Source organism: Bos javanicus, chromosome 13 (genome assembly GCF_032452875.1).
Source record: "Bos javanicus breed banteng chromosome 13, ARS-OSU_banteng_1.0, whole genome shotgun sequence".
Lineage (NCBI taxonomy): Eukaryota > Metazoa > Chordata > Mammalia > Artiodactyla > Bovidae > Bos > Bos javanicus.
In genome coordinates this window covers 38,948,351-38,975,287 of record NC_083880.1, presented here as the reverse complement: position 1 = coordinate 38,975,287, position 26,937 = coordinate 38,948,351, and the positions used below count along the sequence as shown (strand labels likewise).

General features: G+C 46.3%; 1 protein-coding gene across 1 annotated transcript in view; it reads right to left on the bottom strand.

Moving 5' to 3' along the window:
- The window catches only part of SLC24A3 (solute carrier family 24 member 3), a 428,326-nt gene extending 404,850 nt beyond the window's left edge, over nt 1-23,476 (bottom strand). Inside the window, exon 1 of the mRNA XM_061435536.1 lies at nt 22,997-23,476. Within this exon, the coding sequence (XP_061291520.1) occupies nt 22,997-23,450 (454 nt within the window). The 5' untranslated portion in view covers nt 23,451-23,476. The remainder of the gene's footprint in view (nt 1-22,996) is intronic.
- Nucleotides 23,477-26,937: the final 3,461 nt, after the last annotated feature.

Sequence of the window (26,937 nt, the reverse complement as noted above, 5' to 3'; positions counted from 1 at the left end):
CAAGTTTCCTGGCTCCCATCCCCAAAGATTCCAATTTGGCAGGCTGGGGTTGAGCCTCTGACCTGGCACATCCAACAAGCTCACAGGGATGGCCAGGTGATACAGATGCTACTGATCCAAGGATCTGGCTTTGAACGTTGCCAGCTTCTAGGAGCAAAAATTTATGACATGCAGAAGAAATGTATCGAGCTGTGCAATCTCGATGGCTCTGTGAAACCAAAGGGGAAGCATATTTATAAGAGTAATTCTCATGAAATAAAAATGACTAATGATTCGGGACTGGCTCAGCAGCAAATCTACGTAGGTGCAACTGTAAATGAGCCTTTGAAGGAAGCATATTTCCAGGAGGGTAGTGATTTAAAATTAATGGTAGAATTGGAGAGTTTTAGTGTTACCCGTGTAAAGACAATTTACATGGACAAATTCAGAGCTTGGCATACATGCTCCCATTTTACAGATGAGGAAACAGAGAACAAAGGTGAGTGATAGTTACAGGAGTGGAACCAGAACCCATGTTTCCAGACTCACTGTCCAGCACGCCTATTATAAACAAGAAGAGCCAACTTTCTTATCCATTGACGTTTTCACAGCAGAAACTATAAAGATGCAGGAGGATAGTGTACTTTTACTGTCCTTCGTGGTGAACAGGGACAGACGAGTCCTGCAGAACATCAACATAAAAGATTTCATTCCTGGTGTCTCCTAAAATAAACCTTCAATCGGCGCTGACACTCAGAACGTTTGTCTGAGGAGTGCTCCCAGGCAGGCACACCTCTCACCTCCCCTTCCTCCTCCTTTCCTTCTCACTCCACCTCTCAAAGCACTCAAAAACATTTATAACACAAACATCAACGTGAAAGAGTCATCAAGGGACACTATGGGACCCCAGAAGCCCTCAGGAGCATCCCTTCCCAGGCTGGACAAGATGTGTCCATTTATGGCTTTCTTGGCTCAAAATTGAAAGATGATGTTGTTCTGGCCATCTTAGGCAAAACAACTGTCCAGATCTGCCTCCAAGGGGACATCCTTCTCCTCCCAGGCTTAGAGCTGTTGTTTGCAATTCTGCACACGCTGCTGGCTTGGCGGACCAGAGGGAGCCTGGGGAGATCCCCTCCCCCAACCCCAGACCATTTACCACTCTTGCGAAATTGAGTCAACGGGTAAAATTTTGTTTTTCCTTCTTCTTTTGTTATCAGAGAAGCACTCAGTGTATAGGAAAACCAAAGCAACTGTCAAGAAGGGAAGATAAGAAAAACAAAATGTCTATTTTAAAAAGTGAAGGTCATCATGTAACATGTTTTCAGGCGATGACTTCGTCTGATACTCATGACCCTCTCGATGTGTTTTCCAAGTGGGTGTTTCTTCTTTGCTATCACTGTCCCGTGAACACTCTGCTTTTGCCTCCAGTTCTTGTAGCAGTTCTGGGGGTTTCTGATGAGGAACAATTTTCAGTAGAAGGACAATCTGAGGTGGACATAGGTGGGGACACTTGATGCCAGGCAGAGAATGCCTTATGAGTAAATTAAACAAAAACTTAAGAGCTATTCAAAGCACTCTAAGACAGGGACTCTGGTGGATAGAGCTCTACACAGAAACATGTGGAAGCCCTGTAACTCCACAAGAATTGTCTGCAGGTCTACCAGTTAGCCCAGAACCCACCAGATGACTAAAACCACAGTAAAACTAGAGATTGTAACAGACTCATGCACAATGGTACTTCATTAATAGTAATCAAATATTTTAAATAACCTAAGATATTTTCAGTAACCAACAATAACTAATTATATACATACATATTCAATATATTATATAGGCTTATCCTACATACTCAATGGAATGTGAACTGGCCTGTGAAATGGTAATTATAAAACACTGATGGTTCTCTTTATTTAAAATGTTGCTGCTACTAAGTGGCTTCAGTTGTGTCCGACTCTGTGCGACCCCAAAGACGGCAGCCCACCAGGCTCCCCCGTCCCTGGGATTCTCCAGGCAAGAATACTGAAGTAGGTTGCCATTTCCTTCTCCAATGCATGAAAGTGAAAAGTGAAAGTGAAGTTGCTCACTCGTGTCCGACGCCTAGCAACCCCATGGACTGCAGCCCACCAGGCTCCTCCGTCCATGGGATTTTCCAGGCAAGAGTACTGGAGTGGGCTGCCATTGCCTTCTCCATTTAAAATGTTAAGTCCCCAAAATGCAACACAAAACATATCTATAAGTCAAAACCCCAACATAAAGCACTGTATTTATTTTATGATGACCACCTATTTTTTATGAGAGGACCATTCAGTGCATGAGAAATATTTACTAAATATATAAAAATGTTTATGCATATGAGCAAATACTAGAAGGAACACTGGAAATTAACATTTGATCTTGGATAATTTTAACTCACCCTAGAGAAGGAAATGGCAACCCACCCCAGTATTGTTGCCTGGGAAATCCCATGGACAGAGGAGACTGGTGGGAGTCAAAAGAGTCAGACATGATTGAGCAACTAAACCACTACACCACCACCACCACAGCTTTAATTCAATTTCTTTTTTCTTTTTATTTACTTTTTACTTTATTTTCATTTATGTTTATTTTTATCACTTATATAGCAGGGCTTACTTCATCTGGGATGCAAAGCAGGTTTCATTTAGTTGGTACAATATCTTTTGACCTAAAAGAAATAATCCAACAAATAACTACTGAGCTTCTCCTCCATCCCAGGCTCTTCCTGCTCCCAGGAATTGGACGTTCCCAGTGCAGGAGGGGTCAGCAACACAATGAGAAAAAACCTACACAGAATATCCAGTGAGGACCAGCACATGCTCAGGTAAATGCCTCTGTGAGGTGTATACAGAGTCGACCACTCTGGCACTCCCTATTTGGTTTCCAGAAAGTCAAACCGTGGCCAGTATTGATATGCTGAGTGTATTAGTTTCCTATTGCTGCAGCAATAAATTCCCACAAGCTTAGTGGCTTGAGACAGACCAAACGCTTGCATTTATGGGGGTCAGAAGTCCAAAAGGAGTCTCACAGGCTAAATTCAGAGTGCTGGCGAGGACAGGCTCCATCCAGAGGCTACAGGAGAGAAGCCCTCATCTGCCTTTCCCACCAGATCCTAGGCAGCCCACTGTCCTTGGCTCCTCGCCCCCTTCCATCCTCAAGCCAGGAACGGTATCACCTTCCCTGACTTCTGTCTCCTCTTTTCATAGGTTAGGACCCTTGTGATGATTAGTGGGCCCACCTGGATAACACAGGATCATCTCCCAGCTCAAGATCAGCTGATTAATAACCCTAACACCACCTGCCACCTTAATCCCCCCACCTCCACCACACCACCCCCACAGAATGGAACACATTCATGGGCTCTGGAGCTTGAAATACTTTAAAGTTTCTTAATTTTATTCTTTATACTTTATTCTTAAATGTTCGGCTATGTAAATAATAATAAAAATAATCATTTGCTACCATTGGAAATGTTTTGAGATTCACGCTACGGTTGAATAGTTTTTTGGTGTTAGCTGTTGGTCATGGACATCTTTGAGAGGAAGGGGGAGTATTACTGCACACCACACTGGGGCAGCTTATGGTTGAAATCCCCAACAGGAAATCTTCAACAATATCTTTCTTCAGAGATGTTTGTTGTTGTTGTTCAGTCGCTAAATCATGTCTGAGTCTTTGCGACCCCGTGAACTGTAGCCCGCCAGGGTCCTCTGTCCACGGGATTTCCCAGGCAAGAATATTGGAGCGGGTTGCCATTTCCTTCTGCAGGGGATCTTCCTTACCCAAGGATCGAACCTACATCTCCTGCACTGGCAGGCAGGTTCTTTACCACTGAGCCACCAGAGAAGCCCTTCAGGGATGTTTATCACAATGGAAACTACCCCTGCCTACATGTGAGACTTTGAACATTTCACCATAACTCAAACAAGGGTATTGGTACCTAATCCATGGTTTTGTGGAAATAATTAAGGAGGTAACATATGTGACAGAGGTGTGAACCTAGAAAACACAATGACCAGGTGGTGAATATGAGATCAACCTACCTGCTGCTGAATCCCTCTATCCATGATAACTTCATTGCAACAAACTAGAAATTTTAAGCTAAAATCTGAACAGGCATTCTGGGATATTATGGTAATTAGCACATGTCACGTGATTCACCCTTTCCTGCGGTCTCACTGAAAAAAGAAAAAACAAAAACCCAGGAAGACATAAAAGATGCTGAGTGTGGATGAGCCCCTGAAACACCAGAATGGGATGTGACAGGCGGACCACCAGATGGGAACCCTCTCCCAGAAACAAGCTGCTGAAAGAAACCACTTGCAACAGGACCCCTCACCCCATGAATATGTCTTTCTATATCCAATCACTGAGACCCCAAATTCCTGGAAATACAAGTTAACCAGCAAAAGGGGTATGAATGAGGGTATACTGCCTCTTGGAGAATAAGAGAAGGGAGGACAGAAAGAACCGCAGGGAGGATAGGAACTAGGGTTGCAGGTTTTCATGCACCTGGGAAGACCTATCAACTGATCAAAATTATATGAATAAAGATCCATCTAAATATTCAAACTACCAGGTAGCAGAGGGTCATATTCCAATCAAAGGTCCTATTCTCTGGACAAAATGAAAGAAAATCAGAAACTGGTATTTTAAAATATATACATATAAGCACCCTGACAACTTAGAAATTAAAAATCACTTCCTTAAACAACTAATTGCAAAAAAAAAAAAAGAAAGAAACTACAAGGCTATCTGAAAAGTACAAGAATGGCCGCATGACATTTTAAAACTTTTAAGGTGAATCTAAAGCTGCTCTCCGGAGAAGGCAATGGCACCCCACTCCAGTACTCTTGACTGGAAAATCCCATGGATGGAGGAGCCTGGTAGGCTGCAGTCCATGGGGTCGCTAAGAGTCAGACATGACTGAGCGACTTCCCTTTCACTTTTCACTTTCATGCACTGGAGAAGGAAATGGCAACCCACTCCAGTGTTCTTGCCTGGAGAATCCCAGGGACGGGGGAGCCTGGTGGGCTGCCGTCTATGGGGTCGCACAGAGTCAGACATGACAGAAGCGACTTAGCGGTAGCAGCAAAGCTGCTCTCAGAGACAAATGTGTCATTGAGCTGTGCTAAATGGCTCAGCCGTGTCTGTCTCTTTGGAACCCTATGGACTGTACCTACTAGGCTCCTCTGTTCATAGGGATTTCCAGACAAGAACTCTGGAGTGGGTTGTCATGCCCTCCTCCAGGGGATCTTCCTGACCCAGGGATCAAACCCACGTCTCTTATGTCTTCTACATTGGCAGGCGGGTTCTTAACCCCTGGCGCCACTTGGGAAGCCCCAAATGTATCATTAGCAACAAAGAATAAAAACATATAAATAAAGCACGTAAGTCAAGAAATTAGAAAAGAAACCAAAAGAATTAACAAGATTTTAAAGAACTATTAAAGACATAATCAATGACTCATAAAATAGGAGAAAAAGCAAAACTGCAAAGATACACATGAGATGGGTCATCCAAAAATAATAAAACAAACTAAATACAGTCGGATTTGACCAAGGAGAAAAGAAAGAGAAACACGTAAGTCAGAAACGAGAAAATGTTACATAATCAGCATTACAGAACAAGTTAAAATGCAATGCATAATTTTGTTCATTTACAAAATCTTAAAGAGACTAGCGCTTTTCTGGGAAAACAAATTACCTACACAGAAAAGCAGCAAGGGAAGAAATTGAAAAGTTTGTCCAAAATTACCCTCAAGAAACTCTAGGCCAGGCAGTGCTACAAAGTGTTCTTTCAAATTCTAAAGTTGCAGATTATTCCCACGCTTCATAAAATATTGTAGAATGTAGAAAAACATGAGAATCATCAATTTGCTTTGTAAAGCAAGTGTAGTGATAACACCAAATCCTGGTAAGGAAGTTGTATGTCACTATATCATGAATAAAAAAAGAAAAATTTCTATATAAAATATGAATCAATAAAATCTAACATCATTTTAAAAGAAAAAATATAGCTACCTAAGATTTATTTCAGGAGCAATTTAATATGGATTTACTGACATTATGTTACATTCAGTTCAGTTCAGTCGCTCAGTCGTGTCTGACTCTTTGCAACCCCATGAATCACAGCACACCAGGCCTCCCTGTCCATCACCAGCTCCTGGAGTTTACCCAAACTCATGTCCATGGAGTCGATGATGCCATCCAGCCATCTCATCCTCTGTCGTCCCCTTCTCCTCCTGCCCCCAATCCCTCCCAGCATCAGAGTCGTTTCCAATAAGTCATCTCTTCGCATGAGGTGGCCAAAGTATTGGAGTTTCAGCTTCAGCATCAGTCCTTCCAATGAACACCCAGGACTGATCTACATTAAACACGTCAATAAATGTTAACAAGGCATTTGACTGCAAACAACATTCATGGCTGCTTTTTCAAAAACTCTTAGAAAACTAGAAATAAAAGGAAAGTTCCATTGCATAATGAAAAATAACTAGATTAACTGACAAGTGATACTAAAAAGCTATTCGAATATAGAATGAATCTTAAAAATCCTCCATAGTAGCAAATTATTGTTTTTATTATTATTTACATAGCTTAACATTTACAAATAAAATTAAGAAATTTTAAAGAAAAAACATTTCAAAAATAGATATAAAAACAAAACAATAGCAACAACAAATAATAACAGAAGAACTTTCACAAATAAATGTAAGAAAAATATAGGAAAATAATCATGAATCTTGACAGATTTTTTTAAAGCCTTGATTAAGAAGCACACTATGAGATGAATCAATGCTGTAAAATGTTGCATTTTCACAGTTCTTTTTTATAAATCTGTCAAAACCTACAGGCATTTGGACAAAATTTAACAGAGATTCTAAAGTTCACCCACAAGGATAAATGAATACTAGCAAATGATTTTTCCCCCCAAACAAGAGGTGAGGAGTTTTGTCCCATCAGATAATTCACATGTGAACAAACTACAATGATTAATTAATGGGAAAATAGAACTAAGTAGATATCACAAGAACAGCTTTAAGCATGGGCTACAGGTGACACTACAAATGTGAGGGTAAAGGAAATATTAGTCAATAAACAATTTGTGTGAAATCTGTTAATCTGCTAAGATGGAGAAGGCAATGGCACCCTACTCCAGCTTGGAAAATCCCATGGGTGGAGGAGCCTGGTAGGCTGCAGTCCATGGGATCCCTGAGGGTCGGACATGACTGAGCGACTTCACTTTCACTTTTCACTTTCATGCATTGGAGAAGGAAATGGCAACCCACCCCAGTGTTCTTGCCTGGAGAACCCCAGGGACGGGGAGCCTGGTGGGCTGCTGTCTATGGGGTCGCACAGAGTCGGACACGACTGAAGCGACTTAGCAGCAGCAGCAGCAGCAGCTCCTACTAAGATAAATTTCAAATGAAGTAAAGGGTTAGTTTTTTAAAACATTAAACCATAAAAATGAGGAGGGGGAGACCAAAGGATTACATGATATAAATATATAATTGAGATCCCGGATCTGAGAATAAACAATGAAAAAAAAATAAAAGGGAAAAGAGAGTTCTGACTAGATAAAAATAATTTTTTCTGTATGCCAAAAATCCAGGCAAAATTTACAAAACAAGATAAAATATTTATACATAGGATATATAAAGAACTCTTACAGATTACTGAGAAAAACACTATTATTCCATTGGGGGAAAAAAGGAGAACTGACATGAACAAATTTTTCTCACAAGCAAAAAAATACAAATGATCAATAAGAATCTTTAAAAATAATTACAAAATAAAATATTTTCATGTTAGATAATTATAAAACACTGAAATATGTGGGAGCCAGTTACTTTATTCAATGAGAAAATTATGAATATAAGCCTTAAGCATGATAAAGATATAAAACTCAGGTTATCTATGTATTAACACTGATAAATATATCAAGCAGAGAAATATAGAAGCAAACATTTTAAATTTTAAAAAGTTAGATTCAATTTGTTTAACATCTATTTGATGACAATAATTAACTGTTTGAAAATGAGTATCTCTAGCAGTTGGTATTAATAACTGGTCACCTGAGGAATTTCTGCAAATTATTTTTTAATCTTTCTTCTTTGCTTTGAAATGATGGCAGGTTTTAATTTTGTTTTGTTCTGTTGGGTTCAAAATATATTTCACTCTTGTTAGCAATCAATTTCTTAAAATAAAAAACAATTCAGTTTTACTAGCAAAGAAGGAAGGCAAACTAAAGCAATGAGATACTGTCCGTCTGCCATCAAATTGAATTTAAAATGTGTAAAATTATCACAATCCTCAATTCTGGCAGGGAACACTGAATTGAACACTCCCAAACAGTGCTGTTAGAATTTCTAATTCATTCAGATTCCTGGAAAGTCAGACAGTGGTGTGTGGTAGCCTTTACAATGGGCCCACACTCTGACAGTGAAACAGTATTTCCAGGGACCCAGCCTAAAGAGGCCATCAAAGACCTCAGCACAAGAACAATCATCACAGTGAAGACATGGAAAATACCTCACTATCTCAAATGGAGGCCTAAATAAACAAATTCTGGCATAATCAGAGGATACAATGTCACAGTTAAAACCATGAGATGTGGAATCCAACAGCCTGAGCCCACAGCCTACTTGGCCACATAGAAACTTTGTGAGCTCGAGCAACTGACTTAAACTAATTGTACCTATTCCATTGGTATAGGGAAAGCACTTGGAACAGTGCCCCAAACATGCCAAGTGTTCAATATATTTCACTTAACTTGTAAGAAGTATTATATATGTGTGTGTGTATGTTCTTGTGCATGCTCGGTCACTTCAGTTGTGTCCGACTCTTGGCGACCCTATGGACAGCAGCCCGCCAGGTTCCTCTGTCCATGGGATTCTCCAGCCAAGAATACTGGAGTGGGTTGCCGTACCTGCCTTCAAGGGATCTTCCCGACCCAGGGATCAAACCTGCATCTCCTGCAACTTCTGCACTGCAGGCAGATTCTTCATCGCCTGCAAATATATATAGGAAGCCCCCATATACATTTATATATTGTAAATATATAATAACGTCACACAATACTAAGAAATACTGTGATTTTAATAATATTACTATGCAGACATTAAAATTAATTTTTAGGTTTCATGCCATGGAGAAATCTTTATAACAAGTTTAAAAGCAGACTCCACCAACACTACACAATCTCTTCCAGAAAACAGAAGGAAATACCTCCTGTTTCATTGTGTGGACCCAACAAAACCAGACAAAGATAATACTAGAAAAGAAACCTAGGGCAGGTATCCTGGGTGGTCACAGATATAAAAGTCCTCAAGAAAATATGATCAATTCAAATCCAGAAAAATACACCATGAAAAAAACACCCTTGTCAAGTAGGGCTTATCTGTGGTATGCAAGGCTGATTCTATATTCAAAAATCAATCCATGCAATCCACCACATTAACTGTCTAAAGAAGAAAAACCACGAGATTGAATCATTTCATGCAGGTAAATCATGTGATGAACTTCAATATCCACTTCTGATAAAAATTCTCAACAAAGGAAGATTCTAGTGTCAAAAGATTACATACTGTAGCATTCCATCTGTATGACATTCATAAAAGACAAAAGTACGGTGGCAGAGTACAGGGGGTTGGGGTGGGTACAGTGTGATACAAGTGGATAGTTTAAGGGGGATTTTGAGGGGTGACAGTTCTGTTCTGACCATCAGTCAGTTCCACTGTGTATTCAGTTGCTTTTAATTTTAAAAGCAGGATTCAAGACCTTATCCATAGTATTACAGCAATTTTATAATATGTATGGGAGGAAACATATCAATATCACAACCCTGGAAATTACTGAAACCAACCTGTCCTCATGCCCAGATTTATCAAAAGTAGGTTCAATGAGTTTTCTTTCTGTATGTATCCCAACAAACACTTGTGATGTCAAATGAGCAAACCGTCATAATGCAGAAGGTCATTAACTTTCAAAGCTGGGGTTATTAAGATCCTACGAAACTTCAGAAGTCATGTTCAGATCACAGACTAGAATTACAACATGAGGGGTGAAAATAGTTGAAATCTTATAAACTCAAAGACCCCTAACAAGAAAAATTAATGGACACTAATTTTTAAAATGACCAGTCATTCTCATGGCTATATGAAGTGACTACCCAGGTAAAAGGTAAGCCAAGGTAGGCCAAAATTTTACCTTTCTCCTAAAGTAAGCTAAAAGTGTTCCATGGACCAAGATTTCTGAACAAACAAATCGATATGCTACAGGAAGTAACTCACTCTAAAAATCCCTTCCCCATTTAATGACCACACCACAGGACATATAATTCCCAGCAAGATACCAGCATTTCAGAATTTGAAATAATTTCACCCAGTCCATATGTATCAAATATATTTCTAATCTGAATTTTCTGCTATTTTTGTCTTAAGTATTTACTAAGCAATAAGTCAGAAAACCAGGATTCTGTTTCCAGTTTAAATTCTCTTTCACATCAGTTTCCTCAAACATAAGATCAGATGTTAACATACTAAAGTGCCCACGATCTCCATCCCCAGTATTCTCCAGCAGTCAACAAACAGTGGTGAATAATGGTAAAAGCAATGTCTCAAAGGGCATGTCTAAACTTCCTGAAGGAGGCAAGTGTTTGGGTGAATTATTTTCATGGAGCATTTATTCAGAAATACTGTGCAAATGACAGACAAAAATTATTCATCAAAGAAAACTGTTAACTAGCCATGCATGGCCTTTATCTGGCACTTAGCTCAGGTTACTGTACCCGAAAGTGATCAAACTGCAAGGATGGAGGCCTCCTCCTCCCCCGACGTCCCCCCTAACTTCACTGAGACAGACTGACCTTCTTCACACTCGTCCCCCTGCCCCTCAACTTACAAGCAGTCTTTGGAGTAGAGCAACATTACTGGTGGGGAAATTGCCCTTAATTCTTCAAGTTATCATTTTCTTTTCTTTTTTAAGGATAAGTCAGGTGTAATAGCACCAAGAATAGAATATTTGTATGACATATAATTTTCTCATAAGCTTAATTTTTGGAATAGGCGATAGGAGTTACTTAACGTGACTGTTCGTTTTATACAAAAAGGTACCTGGAGTGTGTACGGTTACAGAGGATCAACACAAGTCATCTTTGTGATGTTGGATCAGTTCAATATTTTGACTGGGTTGGTACACATACAATATAAATGAATAAGGTTGGTAGGCTGCATCAATGTGTCCCTACTCTGGTTATGAAATTATACTTCACTCAAGTTTTGCAGTAGTTTACCATCAGAAGAAACAGTGTTATTTCTTGCCACTGCCTGTGACTCTACAATTATCTCAATAATATTTTTCAATGAATAAGAAAGGATTGGTAAAATCTATGCCTTCCCCCAACCCCCACCATCAGCCCTCTTAAAAGACAACAACCCTTACCAGTTTCATGTGCATAGGAGTTAAAAGGGGCTTCCCAGTTGGCACTAGTGGTAAAGAATCCGCCTGCCAACGCAGGAGACAGAGGTTGAATCCCTGGGTCAGGAGGATCCTCTGGAGGAGAAGACGACAAGCCACTCCAGTATTCCTGCCTGGGAAATTCCATGGACAGAGGAGCCTCACGGGCTACAGTCCATGGGGCCACGAAGAGGCGGACACGAGTGAGCCCCTGAGCACACACACTGGAGAGAAAAGGGGGACAGCAGGAAGGGAGGAGAGGAAGGCGGGGGGAGACTCGAGGCAGCTTCAGATGGTCCTGCAACGTATCAGAATAAACTGTCAGCTCTTTCACACAACTGTCCTTGGGTATAGGAGTGTTTCTGCTGAACAGCCCCCCTACACACTCAACCGCCACCTCCTCCCCCACTGGATTCCTGGGAATAACCAGGTTTTTGTCCTTAGGACAGGACACCAGGGGACTCTCCTCTGGGAAATCTGACCGCCCTCTGATAAAGATCTAAAACTAGGAGCACTATCCAGGGACACAGCCAGTCAGGTCACCTTACACAGGCACCATCAGCAGATCCTCCCCCGCCATGTGCATGGTTCCCAGCCTCCTTGTTAACGGGGCTCACTTAAATACGAGCAGAGGCCACAGGTCCCTTGACGTAAGAAGAAAGCACATAATAGGGAAAACAACAACAGACAAGAGCAACTGGGAGACAGAGAGTTCATTCAAAGAAAAGAAAACCACAGACTACTATTAATATACTTAGGGATATAAAAGATGATACTGTATTGATGAAGCAGAACAGGATGGTACTAAAAATAACTTGCAGAGGAAAAAAGAGCTCTCGGAAGGTAAAAATATGACAGCAGAAATAAAAAGCCTGGCATAAGAATTAGAGGGGAAAAAAAAAGAATTAGAGGGTATGATTAAGAAAACCTACAGAAATTAGAACAGAAGGATGAGAAAAAAATAGGAGAGAAGAGATAATAAAAAAGATCAATGCAGGAAGTCAAACACCCAATAATACATAATCCAGAAAGAGTAAGCAGAGAACTTAGGGTTGTCGTTGTTCAATTTCTCAGTTATGTCCGACTCTGTGACCCCATGGACTGTACCACGCCAGGCTTCCCTGTTCATGACCAACTCCTGGAGCTTATTCAAACTCATGTCCATAGAGTCAGTGATGCCATCCAACCATCTCATCCTCTGTTGTTCCCTTCTCCTCCTGCCTTCAATCTTTTCCAGCATCAGGGTCTTTTCCAATGAGTCAGGTCCTCGTATCAGGTGACCGAAGTATTAGAGTTTCAGCTTCAGCATCAGTCCTTCCAATTAATATTCAGGACTGATTTCCTTTAGGATTGACTTGTTTGATCTTCTTGCAGTCCAAGAGACTCTCAAGAGTCTCCTCCAGCATCACTATCTGAAAGCATCAATTCTTCAGCACTCAGTCTTCTTTATGATCCAACTCTCACATCCATATGTGACTACTGGAAAAACCATCGCTTTGACTATACAGACCTTTGTCAGCAAAGTGATATCTCTGCTTTTTAATATACTGTCTAGGTTTATCATAGCTTTCCTTCTAAGGAGAATCTTTTAATTTCATGGCTGCAGTCACCATCCTCAGTGATTTTAGAACCCAAGGAAGTTAGGGTAGAGGAAATGACAGACAAGTTCCCAGACCTAATGGACATTAGCTTTCAGGATAAAAGAACCAGGTGAATGTACCCAAGAAAATACATGAACTGCAACAGCCATATAACTGTGATACAACTGCACATCAGGAACAAAGCAGTGAGCACACATGCTTTTAGAGAGTGAGAAAACAATTAAAACAATAAAAAACTAAGACACCATCAAACTTCTCAGAGGCAACACTGGAGGCTAGAAGAGCTAAGCCTACAAAATTCCAAAGAAAACATGCTCCAACCTAAACCCTGATCCAGTCTAACACTCTTCTAAGTGTGGGGGTAGAATTAACATATTGTCAAGCCCACAACATCTCAAACCTTTGTTTTGATTCCCACACCCCTGTCTTAGGAGGCACTGTGAGTGTGGTATCCCAAAAATGCATACCAAAAATGAAGAAATAAACTAAGAGAGATACCTATGTGGGTTCCAGGAAAAATGGCTTTCAACATAAGGAAAGCTGGAGGGAAAAAAAAAAAAAACACATGGAGGATGAAACTGAAGAAAGATGTCAAGATGACAGCTGGGCAGCAGATTTAACAAGCCACCCGTCCAGATTAGAACGGGCAGAAGAATCTGGAAAAGACTTCTTCCAAAAGAGCGCTGGACAGAATATCTGCACATGAGGGCTTCCCCCGTGGCTCAGATGGTAAAGAATCTGCCTGCAATGCAGGAGACCCAGGTTCAATCCCTGGGTCAGGAAGATCCCCTGGAGAAGGGAATGGCTACCTATGCCAGTCTGCTTGCCTGGAGAATCCATGGACAGGGGAGCCTGGCGGGCTACAGTCCATGGGGTCGCAAAGAGTCAGACACAAGTGGGCAACTAACACTTTCATACTCTGGGCACATGAGGAGGAAATGAAGGCAACCAGAGGAAAGTCTGGGCTTCAGTTAATGGTGAAGGCTTAGAATACCAAGCCACCAAATATTAAGTCATGTTCAGAATAGAAAAATTAAGCCCAATGTATCTCACAGCTGAGCCACCAAGAGCACTGAGGTGGCTGCAATAAGAAACTGACCTGATTGCGGCCAGTGGTGCCCAGTGTTGGCTGCAAGGTAGACCCACCTGCCCCCCTTTAGAAAAATCCCAATGTCCAAGCTATACCCTAGGGCATTATATCACAATCCCCAGCTGGTAGGACCCAGATGCAAGGTTTAAAGTTCCCTGGTGATTACGACATGTGCAGAAGACTGAGACGCACAGAACTCACCAAAGGTGTGATTCCAACCCTCATGCAAACCCTCACAGACCTTTACCTGAAGCAGCTACTTATAATCTTGACTTTCAACCACCCACTATATATCCACCTAGGTGTCCTACCAGTAATCAAAGTCAAAATGTTCCAAAATGAGCATTTCATGTTCTTTCTTAAAAATGACACTGTGTGTGTGTGTGTGTGTGTGTGTGTGTGTGTGTGTGTTCAGTCACTCAGTCATGTCTGACTCTTTGTGACCCCATGGACTATATCCTGCTAGGCTCCTCTGTCCATGGGATTTCCTAAGCAAGAATATTGGAGTGGGTTGCCATTTCCTCCTCCAGGGGATCTTCCCAACCCAGGGATCGAACTGACATCTCCTGCATTGCAGGCAGATTCTTACCCACTGAGCCACTGAGGAAACCCGATTAAAATGACTCTAGTAGTAACTTAAAATAGAGTTACCATATGACCCAGCAATCCCTTTCCTGGGCATGCATCTGGAGAAGACTCTGATCTGAAAAGATGCATGCACTCTAATGTTCATAGGAGCGCTAGTTAACAGTAGTCAACATGGAAACAACCTAACGTCCATCAAGAGACGGGTGGATAAAGAAGATGTGGTCCATATACGCCATGGGGTAAAAAAGAATGAAAATCATCCATAGAAAAGAATGAAATCATGCCATCTCCAGCAACATGCACGGACCTAGAGATTGTCATAATAAGTCAGACAGATAAAGACAAATAGCATATGATATCACTTAAATGTGGAATCAAAAAAGTGGTAACAAATGAACTTACTTACAAAACAGAAACAGATTCACAGACATAAAAAACAATTTATGGTTACCAAAGGGGAGGATAAATTAGGAGTATGGGATTATCATACATACATATAAAATAAACAACAGAGACCTACTGTTTAGCGTGGGGAACTATATTCATTATCTTATAATAAACTATAATGGAAAAGAATCTGAGGAAGAATACAGAGAGACTAGTGCTAGTCTCTGGCCAGTGGGGCCAGTGGGGCACTCCGTCTCCTGGTCCCCCATGCTCATCCCCATGACCTTTGTTCTTACGTCAAAATCCTGCTCAAGAAACCCACTTGGTACTTCCCGTCCTTCCCAAGTTTAGATTCCAATGCATGTCACGATCGTGAAAATGACTTCTGCCAAGGCCAAACAAGCAGAAGCACACAGGGGAAAAGGAAAAGGAAAATACAAAGTTGCAACATGAAATTCCCTGGAAGTAGGTCAGGTGATGAGCTTACTTTATTTGTTCACCCTCTCTCAGAAAAGAAGCGTGATTGACAAACAAGCATGCTGGCTGGATCTCATGATTTAAATCCCCAAGTTGTAGGGGCTTCCCTGGTGACTCAGTGGTAAAGAATTAACCTGCCAATGCAGGAGACACAGCTTCCATCCCCAGTCCGAGAAGATCCCACATGCCATGGAGCAACTAAGCCCGTGTGCCACAACTACTGAACCTCTGGCTCTAGAGCCCGGGAGCAACTACTGAAGCCCTCGAGTCCCAGAGCCTGTGCACTGCAGCTAGAGAGTAGCCCCCAACGGCCGCAACTAGAGAAAAGCCTGCAGAGTGACGAAGAACCAGCACAACCAAAAATAAATAAGTAAAATAAATTTCAATTAGCAACCTGGATGGGTTTGGGCATGCTCCAGAAGGAACAGGGGCCTTTCCCCTGTTCCCCTGAACTCTCACCTAATCCCTGCACTCTGGAGTTCCCAGGGTCAGGACCAACCTGTTCCGTGGTCACAGATGGGTCCAGACAAGTTGCATTTCTATCCACGTCTCAAATACTTTGTATTGCCATTCTCATCCTACCTCCCCACTTTCCCGCACATCGATCTCATTAAAAGGCAGAGGCATCACAGGAGGTCTATGCCTAGCACCCTGTCAGTCTGCTGCAGTCTCCCCCCATCCTGGGCACCGTGGCACATCCTCACTTGCCATAAACGAGAGAAGCAGTCTCCCCTGCATCTTTGGCAACACTTTGTTTTCATTTTTGCTGGTCTGATACTATAAAATGGTAACTCGTCATTTTACAATTTAGCTTCTCCTGTTACTATCAAGGCTGAGGATTTTTACTTGTGTCAACAGGCCATTTGCAAATGTTTTTGCTTGCTTGTTTGTTTTATGAACTGCCTTCCAGCTTCTTTTACCCATTTTCTGTACATTTGTGGTTTTGTCCTTTCTTCACCAGCCCTAACGCCTTTATTTTCCAGGTTCCAGCATCTCCCACCCTGGACCAAGACCTCCTCCACATCATGCTGTATTTCTCATTTGTCTCTCAAAATTCTTGAAAATCAGTTGTTCAATGTGTCTCTTCCCACAAAAGTCAGAGCATCATGAGGATATCGTGGGTATCCATCTCAGACACGGCTATCAGCGCAACAATGAGCAAAAACCTGCCACACATTTCCCGAAAGAAGCAACGAAGATCCCTATGTTTTACACCAGTTGGGTCCAGGCAGAAACTCACTCAAGGGATACTGTTGAAGGGAGTTTCATAAGGGACCATTTATAGAGGTGGGAGCAAGGTTGGGAAGACCAGGGAGGTGAGTGAAGTCCCTAGGACTTGCAACAATGAAAAGCATCACCCAGCCCAGGGGTGAGGATGAAGAGAGAACAGGTGTAGACAGACAGGGACCTCACAGCAGGAGGGAGACTGGGAGATGCCATCCAAATCTGAAACATCACAACTCCATGATTCGAACTGCCCGAATGGTGCCCATCACCGCTTCATGCATAGAAAATCTCCTTCCACTGAATCCTCAATACTTAATTCTCAGATGGCACAAAATGGGACCACGTGTAACACCCCTGAAAATGAGAAAATAAAACCATTGCCAAATAAGCTCTACAGAAACTGAACGCTGGAAGAGGCCAGAAAAACTCGAATTCCCTTCCTGGCAGGACTACCCATTTGCCCTGCGACTTCAGGGACATTTTCTGAACCCTCGCAGACCCCGGTTCCTCCAGGATAAACGTCTGTGTCCTTTTATTCCCCCCTCCAAAACTATTCTGCTCAAGAAACAGAAATCTTCTGAAGGAAAAAGAGAGTTGCCAAAAGCCTATCCTATCAGCCAACTTCACCAGACCTTGGAATCCTCCGCAAATGGCTGGTTTTGCAATTCTTTGGGCTTTGCCAACCCTCCAGGGTAAAAAAAAAAAAAATCTTCCCACAAGGATTCAAGACTCACAAGAGGAAGAAATCTTTGAGAAAAATCTGGGTTGATGAGCAGCTAAGAAAAGCCAGGAGGAAGGAGACACATCTATATATGTTTAGGCAGAAAATAGAAAAGGTTGAAAAGGAATGTTTTTCTAAAATACTGCTTCTATGAAAGCAACCTTCTGTTACTCCTTCACTCCCCAGTCGACTGGAAAAGACAGAGTGGCTCCTGCTTTCCATTTGTGTCCTCTGAGGCCGGGGCTATGCAGCTCTGATGCAGGCGGCTTCAGTTCAAGTCCTGCCACTGAATGAAGTGCCTCTGATGGAGGCACCCACCTTTCTCAGGTCAGGGTGAGTCTATGCAAAATAGGTAACAACATCAAATTTGCTGGGTTGAAGGCAGAATTAGAAATCATGAAAACTAGTGTGTGCCTGTAAGCTGGGCTCTGACATACAATCGCTGGGTTTCATCACAGGCACTGTCGCTCAGACATCGAAACAGCCTCCACACCGAACAAATGCCTTTTGAGCATCTACTCTGGGTAGGGTGACGGGGTGACAAAGGTGAGAAAAGTTCACAGGGCCCCTGACCTCCTGGGAACTTAGACTCTGGTGAAAAGGAGATGTCATAACGAATACATAATCAAGTCATAACGAAATATGTAATTGCCGACTGCAGGACTGCTACAAAGGGAAGACAGAGTGTGTTCAGAGAGCAAACTGGGGATCCAGTCTGGCCAGGAAGGTCTTGGTCCCGGAAGTGAAGGGTGGAGGATAAACTGTAGGGTGGTGACAATGTGGCCTGCATGTGCTATGGGTCTGGGGTCGGGTCTACGGAGCAGAAGAAAGGCCTGCCCGGCCAGGGGAGAGGGAAGATAGAGTTTGATGAGAGTCCAGCCAGCCTCGACCCCTGGGAATCTACAGGAGGGACTGAAAGGTCATGATCAGGGCCCTCCAAGGGATAGGAAGCCACAAAGCTCTGCCACTGAAATCTGAAGCTCAAGTCCCACTGCGGCCACTCTTCACATACCATCTCTGGACCCCCAACCAGGAAGACGAGCAGCGGTGTTACCATGATTGGGTGATCTATCAATAGAAATTGTAAACACACTCATACAGATACACACACATATGCACACATATATACATCCATCCATACATACACACATATGCATACACATATAACATATAGACACATATATACATACTTGTGCATATATGCATACACCCATATATACACATTTATACATATACACATGCACGTACACACAGACGTGCACACCTATACGTACACACACACACGTATACATGGGATTCCCAGGTGGTGCTAGTGGTAAAGAGCACACCTGCCGATACAGGAGACATAGAGACGTGGGTTTGATCACTGGGTCGGGAAGATTCCCTGGAGGAGGGCATGGCAACCCACTCCAGTATTCTTGCCTGGAGAATCCCATGGACAGAGGAGTCTGGTGGGCTATAGTCCATAAGGTTGCAGAGTCAGACACAACTAAAACAAATCAGCATGCATGCACACACACATAAATACATACACACATACTCATATAAACATACACACACATAGACATACTCATGCACATACATAAACACACAAATACATAGACACATACACACATATACATATACACTGCACACACATGTACCACACTACACATATATACATAATCACACACATATACACACACATGTATGTATGCATGTGTGTACATGTACACATGTATATATTATCTGCCTTTACCATCTTGGGAAATATATACAATCACTCCTAAGTCATCATCCCTTTGGATCCTGTTTTTTCCCAAAGACAACCACAACAGCATCTTCCATCACACATGCCCACTTTTCTATATGTCCTGACACTCCTCCGTTGAGTAAGTGGTTGCATCTATGTCCCCTCTCTGTGACTGCGGGTTGACATCTGTCACTTCCTTGATCAACAGAAAGCAGTGGCAGTGGTACACACGACACCTGAGGCTGACACATAAAAAGGCCAGGCACATCCACCTTGTTGTCCTGGAGCCCAGCTGCCATGTTCTGGGGAAGCTCAGACAAAGGCACATGGAGAGGCCACATGTAGATATCCGGGGTGACAGCCCAGCTGAGGGCCCAGCCAACAGCTGGCATCAACACCACACATGGGAGTGATGCTGCTTCCAGACGACTTAGGCCCGGCTGTCAGGGCACCCAGTCCTTGAATGTCTCCACCTGAGACCCCGACACAGCCAAGCAGAGGCCGGTCCTCCCCACCAGGCCCTCCCTAAGTCACTGCCACAAAGAATCCTCAAGTAAGAACATAAAGGAGTCTTTTCACACCATTATTTTGGAGTGATCTCTTATGCGGCAACAGTAACCAAGCCAAAGAGTAGCTCCAAGTTTACACATATGTATAATTTTCCTTAATCACCATTCACCACCCTACGAATCTCAAGAGAGAGGATGTCTTCAACCACTCCCTCCAAAGGACCTCTGGACTTTGTCCACACCACTTTTGGAAAAGGAGGACCAGGTTCCTGACTCCAAATAAAAATTAAACACTTTTAAATCACTCAAAACACACAAAGTAATCCATTCAGACTGCAAAAAAAATAGAAAGAAAAAGAAAATCCGCCTTAGCAAATTGGCTGTGAAAACATCAAAATGAGATCTTCATCAGCAACAAGTAAATAGGGCAACTTGGGCTTTCCTTCTGCACTGGAGGCTCAAGCGTCTGCAAAGAGTGTGCTCAACTTGAATGTAGCAACGCATAGAAAGGGTACTCGGCCGGGGCCTGGCACTGGAGAACGTGCCAAATTCCAGTTAGCATTATTACTGCTTTTGTTGTTGCGAGAATTAACATTTCCCTTTATTCCAGTGTTAATTCTTCCTGACTTAAGCCTAACAATGCTCCTGTCCCATCTGAGGAGAGAATCTATACTGAGTTTCGTTAGGGGTTCCTAAAAGGGATCTCCGATTCCATACATCAGAAACGTTATTTATATAATACACCTGCTGTACACCTCTATTTTGGTTTGGTAAAAGAACTGTCCTTTTTATTGGAAAAAAAAAGAAAAATCAACGTGTGTTAGAAAACAGGCTTCTGAGAAGTTACACTTAATCACTGCATGGTTTTCAAGGTAAATAAACAGAAGCATCACCTTTGATCATTATGAAGGTACCACTCCCCACGTGGTTATATAAATATTACAAGCTGCCCCAGAGAGTGGCACAAACGCCGGGGGACAGAGATGGGATCAAAGAGCCAGGTCACCTCAGGTTCATCTCTTCCTCTGTTCCTCAACTGCTGTGTGACTGTAAGTGAATCACTTGGCCTCTCCAAGTCAGAGTGTCTTCAAAACTAGGCTACATTCCAAACTTTTTATTCATACTGAAAGGACCCTCAAGCAGAGGAGCTCCTAAGTTAGTAAAAGTCACTATTCAGATGGTTAGGTATGCTGAATGGCAATCCCTTAAGCAAAATAATCACTTGCAGATTCACACATGTTAATTAGTATCTTAAAAATTATTTCAAAAAACCTGGGCCTTGAGCAATCTTGCTGCGCATCATGTAATGAAATTATCATTATCTAGTGGAAGAAAAGGTGATTTGAGACAGAATTACAACTTGCATGACATCCAGGGGGCTCAATGGCACATGCTCCCCTCCCATTGACATGTCACTGTTATCTTAAGATGCTGGGGTAGGGGTCTTCTCAGGCCCCATATTTATGGGAGGGGGTGTAGAGGAGGTGAAAAGGCAGAAGGAGAGAGACTAATCAGGGGAAGGATGGAAGATAGGGCTGTACACTGGACCCAAATCTGAGTCCCTAGCAGGGACACTTCTGTCCATCCTCAAATGACATCTAGTCACCTAGCTTCAAGTCTGCAGAGTGTCTGACACCCACTTCCTCCGAACATCCCAGCTTTCCTCGGGCCCAGGAAGCTCCCTGCCACTGATGGACTTAACCATCTGGGTCACATTCCCCACTGAGAAAAAAATGTCTTTTGTAGCCTGGAAAGTGGTAGGAAGTCTATGGCCTGAGAGCCCTGACCTGTAGGAAGATGGCGGGTGTGTAACTGACTTGAAACGGCCCTTTCCATAGTATGGACTGGCTTTACACTTGTCAAAGCTGCGATGATGAAAAGGGGGTTAATGAAAACCCTCCTCCTGAGACAAGGCCAGGAACTGCTTCTGGCAGATCAGACTCTGCCCTTGGAGAGTCCAGCCTCCCTCACTGGGCACCGTCCACTTTCGGATGTCAGTCCCCATGGCCAGACAGTCTAGGTTCCTGGAGAAACGCAGAGAACCAGGAGTCTCGAGGGCTCCACTGAGGACCTGGACGGACTCTCTCCTATTACCATATATGCTGAAGTCTGCTAAGACCTGAACCAAGACCCACCATCCACTTTCCCCACCAGGCAGGAGCACAATCAATTGGGGAAGGTCCCTTTTTTAACTGATTGTACCCTTAAGTATATTTGAGCATCACTATCCAAATGCCTTCCTTCTGCACTTCATAACCCCTTGTATTGGAGCTCCGTGGATCTTAACATCAAAGCATGTATCTGCCACTGTTTTCCCTCCAGAGCATTTCCGTATCTGTTTTCCCACCAAGCGCGCCACTGGAGGAGCCGGGATAGAAAACCGCTTTACAAGAGCTATTCTTCCAAGCCTTTCCTCCGTTTCTCTGACAGCTGCACACCCAGGGTCCAAACTCTTGCCCGTGAACAACTGTGCTGAGCACAATTCTTCAGCAGGTCTATTTCAGCTCAAGAAAGGCCGAGGGCAAAAATAAGACAGAAGTTGTGTGCCGGGAGGGCGCACCGCAGGGCACCCTGAAAGTAAGGTACAGACCATCGGCGGTCCCGTCTAACGGCTTCATCACGCGTTGCAAGTCTGCAAAAGGGATCCGTGTTCCCAGCGAGGGACCAGTGGAGGAGAACCAGTCGCAAAATCTAGCCCCCGCGGGGCGGGGGCAGCACTTTTTTCCTATCATTAGTTCCCGGGCACCTGTTCTAGAAAGAGGGGGATGGAGCTTCCGAAGAAACAGGCAGTCCACCCCGCCTGTTCTGTTCGGAGCACTAACTGTGTTCACGGGTCAACCAGCCCTCTCCCTGCCCTCCCTCCACAGGCCAAGGAGTTGCACAGGTGGTCACGCGCGCAGGGGCCGAAGCTCACCAGGACAACTTCACTACTGCCCACGGGGGACCTGTTTAGGGGTTACAGTCCCCACTGCTGCCTCCCTCAGTCCCTCCAGCTCGTGGCAGGAAGCGGGGCAGAGCCGGGAGGCACAGGTGACGGTTCCCAGGGCAGCCAGGCGCCCAGCGTGCCAGCCACGGTCCTACCCGCGCCCCGCGCCCGCGCGCACGGTCCTCGCCTCCTGGGCCCCTCCGCCCGGGGCAGGGGGCGTCCCCAGGCCTGGACGCCCTGCGCCGCCGCCAGAGCCGCAGCGCCCACTCGGGGCGAGCGGCTAGCACTCACCGTCGTGGTCCCGCATGCTCGACAGCGACCAGAGCAGCAGCGCCACCAGGGCCAGGAAGCAGACCTGGCTCAGAAGAAGGTCCCTCCGGCAGCTCCGGCGGCGCTCACGCTCCTCCAGGTCGGGCGACGGCATCCTCTCCGCGCGGCAGGGCAGCGGCCCCGGCGGGGTCCCCGGCGGGCGGCGGCCGCTCCGATCGCGGGCGGCCGCAGCGCGGCTGGTGGCGGGAGGCAGCTCCGCGCGCGGCGGCGGCGCGTCCTCGCTGCGCTCCCGCCCGGCGGCCGCCGCCGCCGCCTCTCCTTCCTCCTGGCGGCCGCCGCGGTTCTCCCGATCTCCGTCCTCGTCGTCGCTCAGTCCCTCCTCCTCCTCGTCGTCGTCGTCGTCGTCGTCGTCGTCGCCGCCGGCCCGCGCCGCCGCCTCCGGGCGCTCGGGGTCCCCGTCCTCCTCGCGCGCCATGGCTCCCACGCTCGGCGTCCGCGCTCGGCCTCGGGCGGCGGCGCGGCGGGGGCGGCGGGGGCGGCCGGGAGGCGGGGGCGGCGGCGGCCGAGGAGGAGGAGCGGGGAGGACCGGCGGGAGGAGGGCCCGCCGCGGGCCAACTCGGCCGGCGGGCGAGGCCACCCGGGGCTGCTCCGGCCTCGCCGGCGGCGGGAGCGCGTCGCGGGGCCGTCCGCCTACTCCATGGTCCGCGCGCGGGGCCGGGGCCGAGCCGGGGCCGGGGCCGGGCCGAGCGCGCCGGGAGCTCGGGGCGAGGCGGGAGGCGGCAGCCGGCGGCGGCGCGGCGGCTCGGGCGCGGGCGCGGGCTGGGGGCAGCGGCGGGGACGCGGCGGCGCTGGCCAGCCCGGCGGAGAGGGGGCGCGTGGGGAGGAGACTGAGCCGGGGAGGGAGCCCCGCGCGCGGTCCTGCGCTCGTGCCGGCGCGGGAGGGCCCCCTCTCGGGACACACGCGCCGCCGAAAGGCTGATCTCCGGGGGGAAAAGGGTTCGCCCGAAACTTTTTGAGGAGCGGAGGGTCTCTCCCGCCCCCTCCCCGCCCTGTGCCGGGAGAGGGGCGCCGCAAGTGCGCTTGGCTGCGCGCGCCGGGCCGCCGGGCTCGCTTCCTCCCGCGGGCCTCCTGGGTTTCCCTCCGCCCCTTGTGGGGATCCCCGTGCGCGCCCGGCTCCGGACCTGAAACAGGACTCCCCGAGGCTCTTTGGTTCGCTGGGGGTGTCCTGGCTCCCCCCTCTGGCCCGGGCTCACACTTCACTCGGAATAGTCCTGTACCAAGCCTCCAGGCTGTGGCCGAGGGAAGAGGGTCAGGGCGGCGCGAGGGCCCCCGGCCAACCCCGGGACGAGGCTCCTGACCTTCCTGTCGCCGAGAGCAGTCAGGCTGCCCCCAGTCCTGCGGTCAGGGCCCTAATCCTCGCACTCCCCAGCCTCCACTTGTGCTCCAGCCCTCACCTGCAGCGTTGCAGAAGATGTCCTTTAGAGAGGACACCCGGTGGTCTCAGGTACACCCACCCTCCCTCCTGGGGTTTCCAGCTTCCCCAGTGCCCGGTGCCTCCCTTGAGCTGAGGCTAGGATGGCGGATCTAGCCCCAGAACGAGATGCCTCTATGGTGGGGCTGAAAACAGAAGTGAAGTGAAATGAAAGTCGCTCAGTCGTGTCCGACTCTTTGCGACTCCATGGACAACGCAGTCCCTGGAATTCTCCTGGCCAGTATACTGAAGTGGGTAGCCTTTCCCTTCTCCAGGGGATCTTCCCAACCCAGGGATTGAGCCCAGGTCTCCCGCATTGCAGACGGATTCTTTACCAGCTGAGCCACAAGGGAAAACAAAAGAGTTTGTTCAAAAAATGATCACTGGAACCCAGGTGTTGGTCTAGGTGACTGTCTCCACAGAGTCCGGTCATTTCAGGGAATCCAGCTGCAAACATCGATGGAGGTGAGAAGGAAGGAGAGACCTCTGTGTGGGTTTCTCACTCCTAGGTCTGGGAGGATCCACAGAGCCCAAGGGTGACCCCACCTATGGGTGACCTCCTAGCCCAAGCTCCCCAGATGACCCCGCCTCAGCATCAGGGAACAGCAGGTCATGGCCAAGGACAAAACAGACCTTCCTAGGTGGCTTCCTCACCACAGAGAGATCATCTCACCCAGCATGCCTGAGAGCTCTTGCTTCCTGGGCGTATCATTCCTTTAGTCCTTTCTCAGCCTGGCGTCTCCCCAGAAGCACCTCCCCTACCCTGCCCTTGTTGACCCTTCTGCTCCTGTTGGTTACCAGGTACCAACCCTGGTACGAGGATTTAAACCCTGGAAGTCCCTGGGGAAGGGGAGGCGCTCCAGTCTCATCACCTTGATCAACATTCAGAAGAAAGTTTAGGAGCTCAGAAAACTGTCCTTTATTCAACTAACCAGGAAAGACACTCGCTTTTTCTCATGTAAATAGGAAAAATAAAAGTGAGAGAGGGAATCTGGAACTAATTGGGTTAGGGAATGAGCCACAGGCACAAGGAATTGAGTAATATGGGGGTGGGAGAGGTGTCAGGAAGAGAGCAGGAGGGCAGAGGGGAGGAACCAGGAGTTGGCAATGCCCTGGAAGTGCCCTGGGCATGTGCAGGGAATGAAAGAGCGGAAGCCAGGTGGGGAAAGAGAGGGGAGGGAGACAGAGATGGAGAATCCTTCTTAGGCATGCTGAAGTGATTTTTTTTTTTTAGTTCATCTTCATTTCAACAGATTTCACAGCAAAGTGGGTATAGCAGAGACAAAGACCCCTGAGAAGCCCAAAGAAGGATGGGTGCTTCCAGTCCCTAGCCTGACAGCACCTGCCGTCAAGGGCTCCCATCCCAAGCAGGGGTGGCTCCTCAGCCAGAAGAAAGTTTCCTTCTAGGGTCAGGAAAGCCCCCTACCCTCCCTCCAGCGGGCACCCTTTGGGACTGGGAGTTGGGGTGGGAGAGCAGGTTCTCACATCCTCTGCCAACCCCGGAGAAAGGAGACAGATCCCGGTGGACTCTTCCCACCTGTGTTTGTCGTACCTGCCCTCTCCCAGTCTTCAGAAGCTCCCCCCAAGAAACTGGATTTTGGAAGGAGCCGAAACTAACTTATGTGCTATTTACCTTTCACCATCAGGATCCTCGTCAATCCCGAGGCAGCTTTCGCCTTTTATTTCTTAATCTGTTTGCATTTGATCTCACATTTTATGCAAAGAGCCTCGGGGAGAAAATCCCAGGCCCTGATACAGTCGTCTGAGAATTCGCTTGCTTGGAAAGAGAAGCATCACCCCAAGATGTGCCAGGGCCTGCACTCTTCCAGGAGCAAGACAGGCGTGGGTACGAGGCCCCTACACAGCCTGGCAGCCTGGGCTGGGTGCTGGTGTCACCATCCATGCCCTCTTTTTAACCTCCAGAAAGCATTCCACGCAAAGACTTTGGACTGGATATGAGGGCGCAGAAGTGGTTCATCTTTCTCACAGATCTGCCTCGATCACAAAGGACCACGTGCACAGACATCAGCCCAGAAGCGAGGCCCGGCCACCAGGGTCTTCTGTGTCCCCTGGCCTCGCTCCCAGGCTCCAGGCGCTCTCTAGCCCACAGTGCCCACACCTGATAGACCTGTTTTCACAACAAAGCAGGGTTGCGTCTCCATAACACCAGACAGTGCCAGTTGTCAGACAAGCCACCGGCGAGAGATGGGAGGAAGAGGGTGGGGGAGGAAAGGAGAAAATCAGAGGAGCCACTTGCTGGGTGAGGTGACAAGTCAGCCTTCTGGGCATGACTGGCTCTTACCCAGGGAGGCGAGGCCTGAGCAAAGAGAGGGAAGACACTGGGCGTTCACAGAACACCTTCAACACTCTAAGGCCATGTGCTGGTGGATGGCGGGGAGTAGGGGAGCGACTTGTGCATAGGGGAGCCTGGGACAGCCCTTGGACATGACACCTGTCCACACCAGGCTAGACACAGACTCCCAGGCCTCCG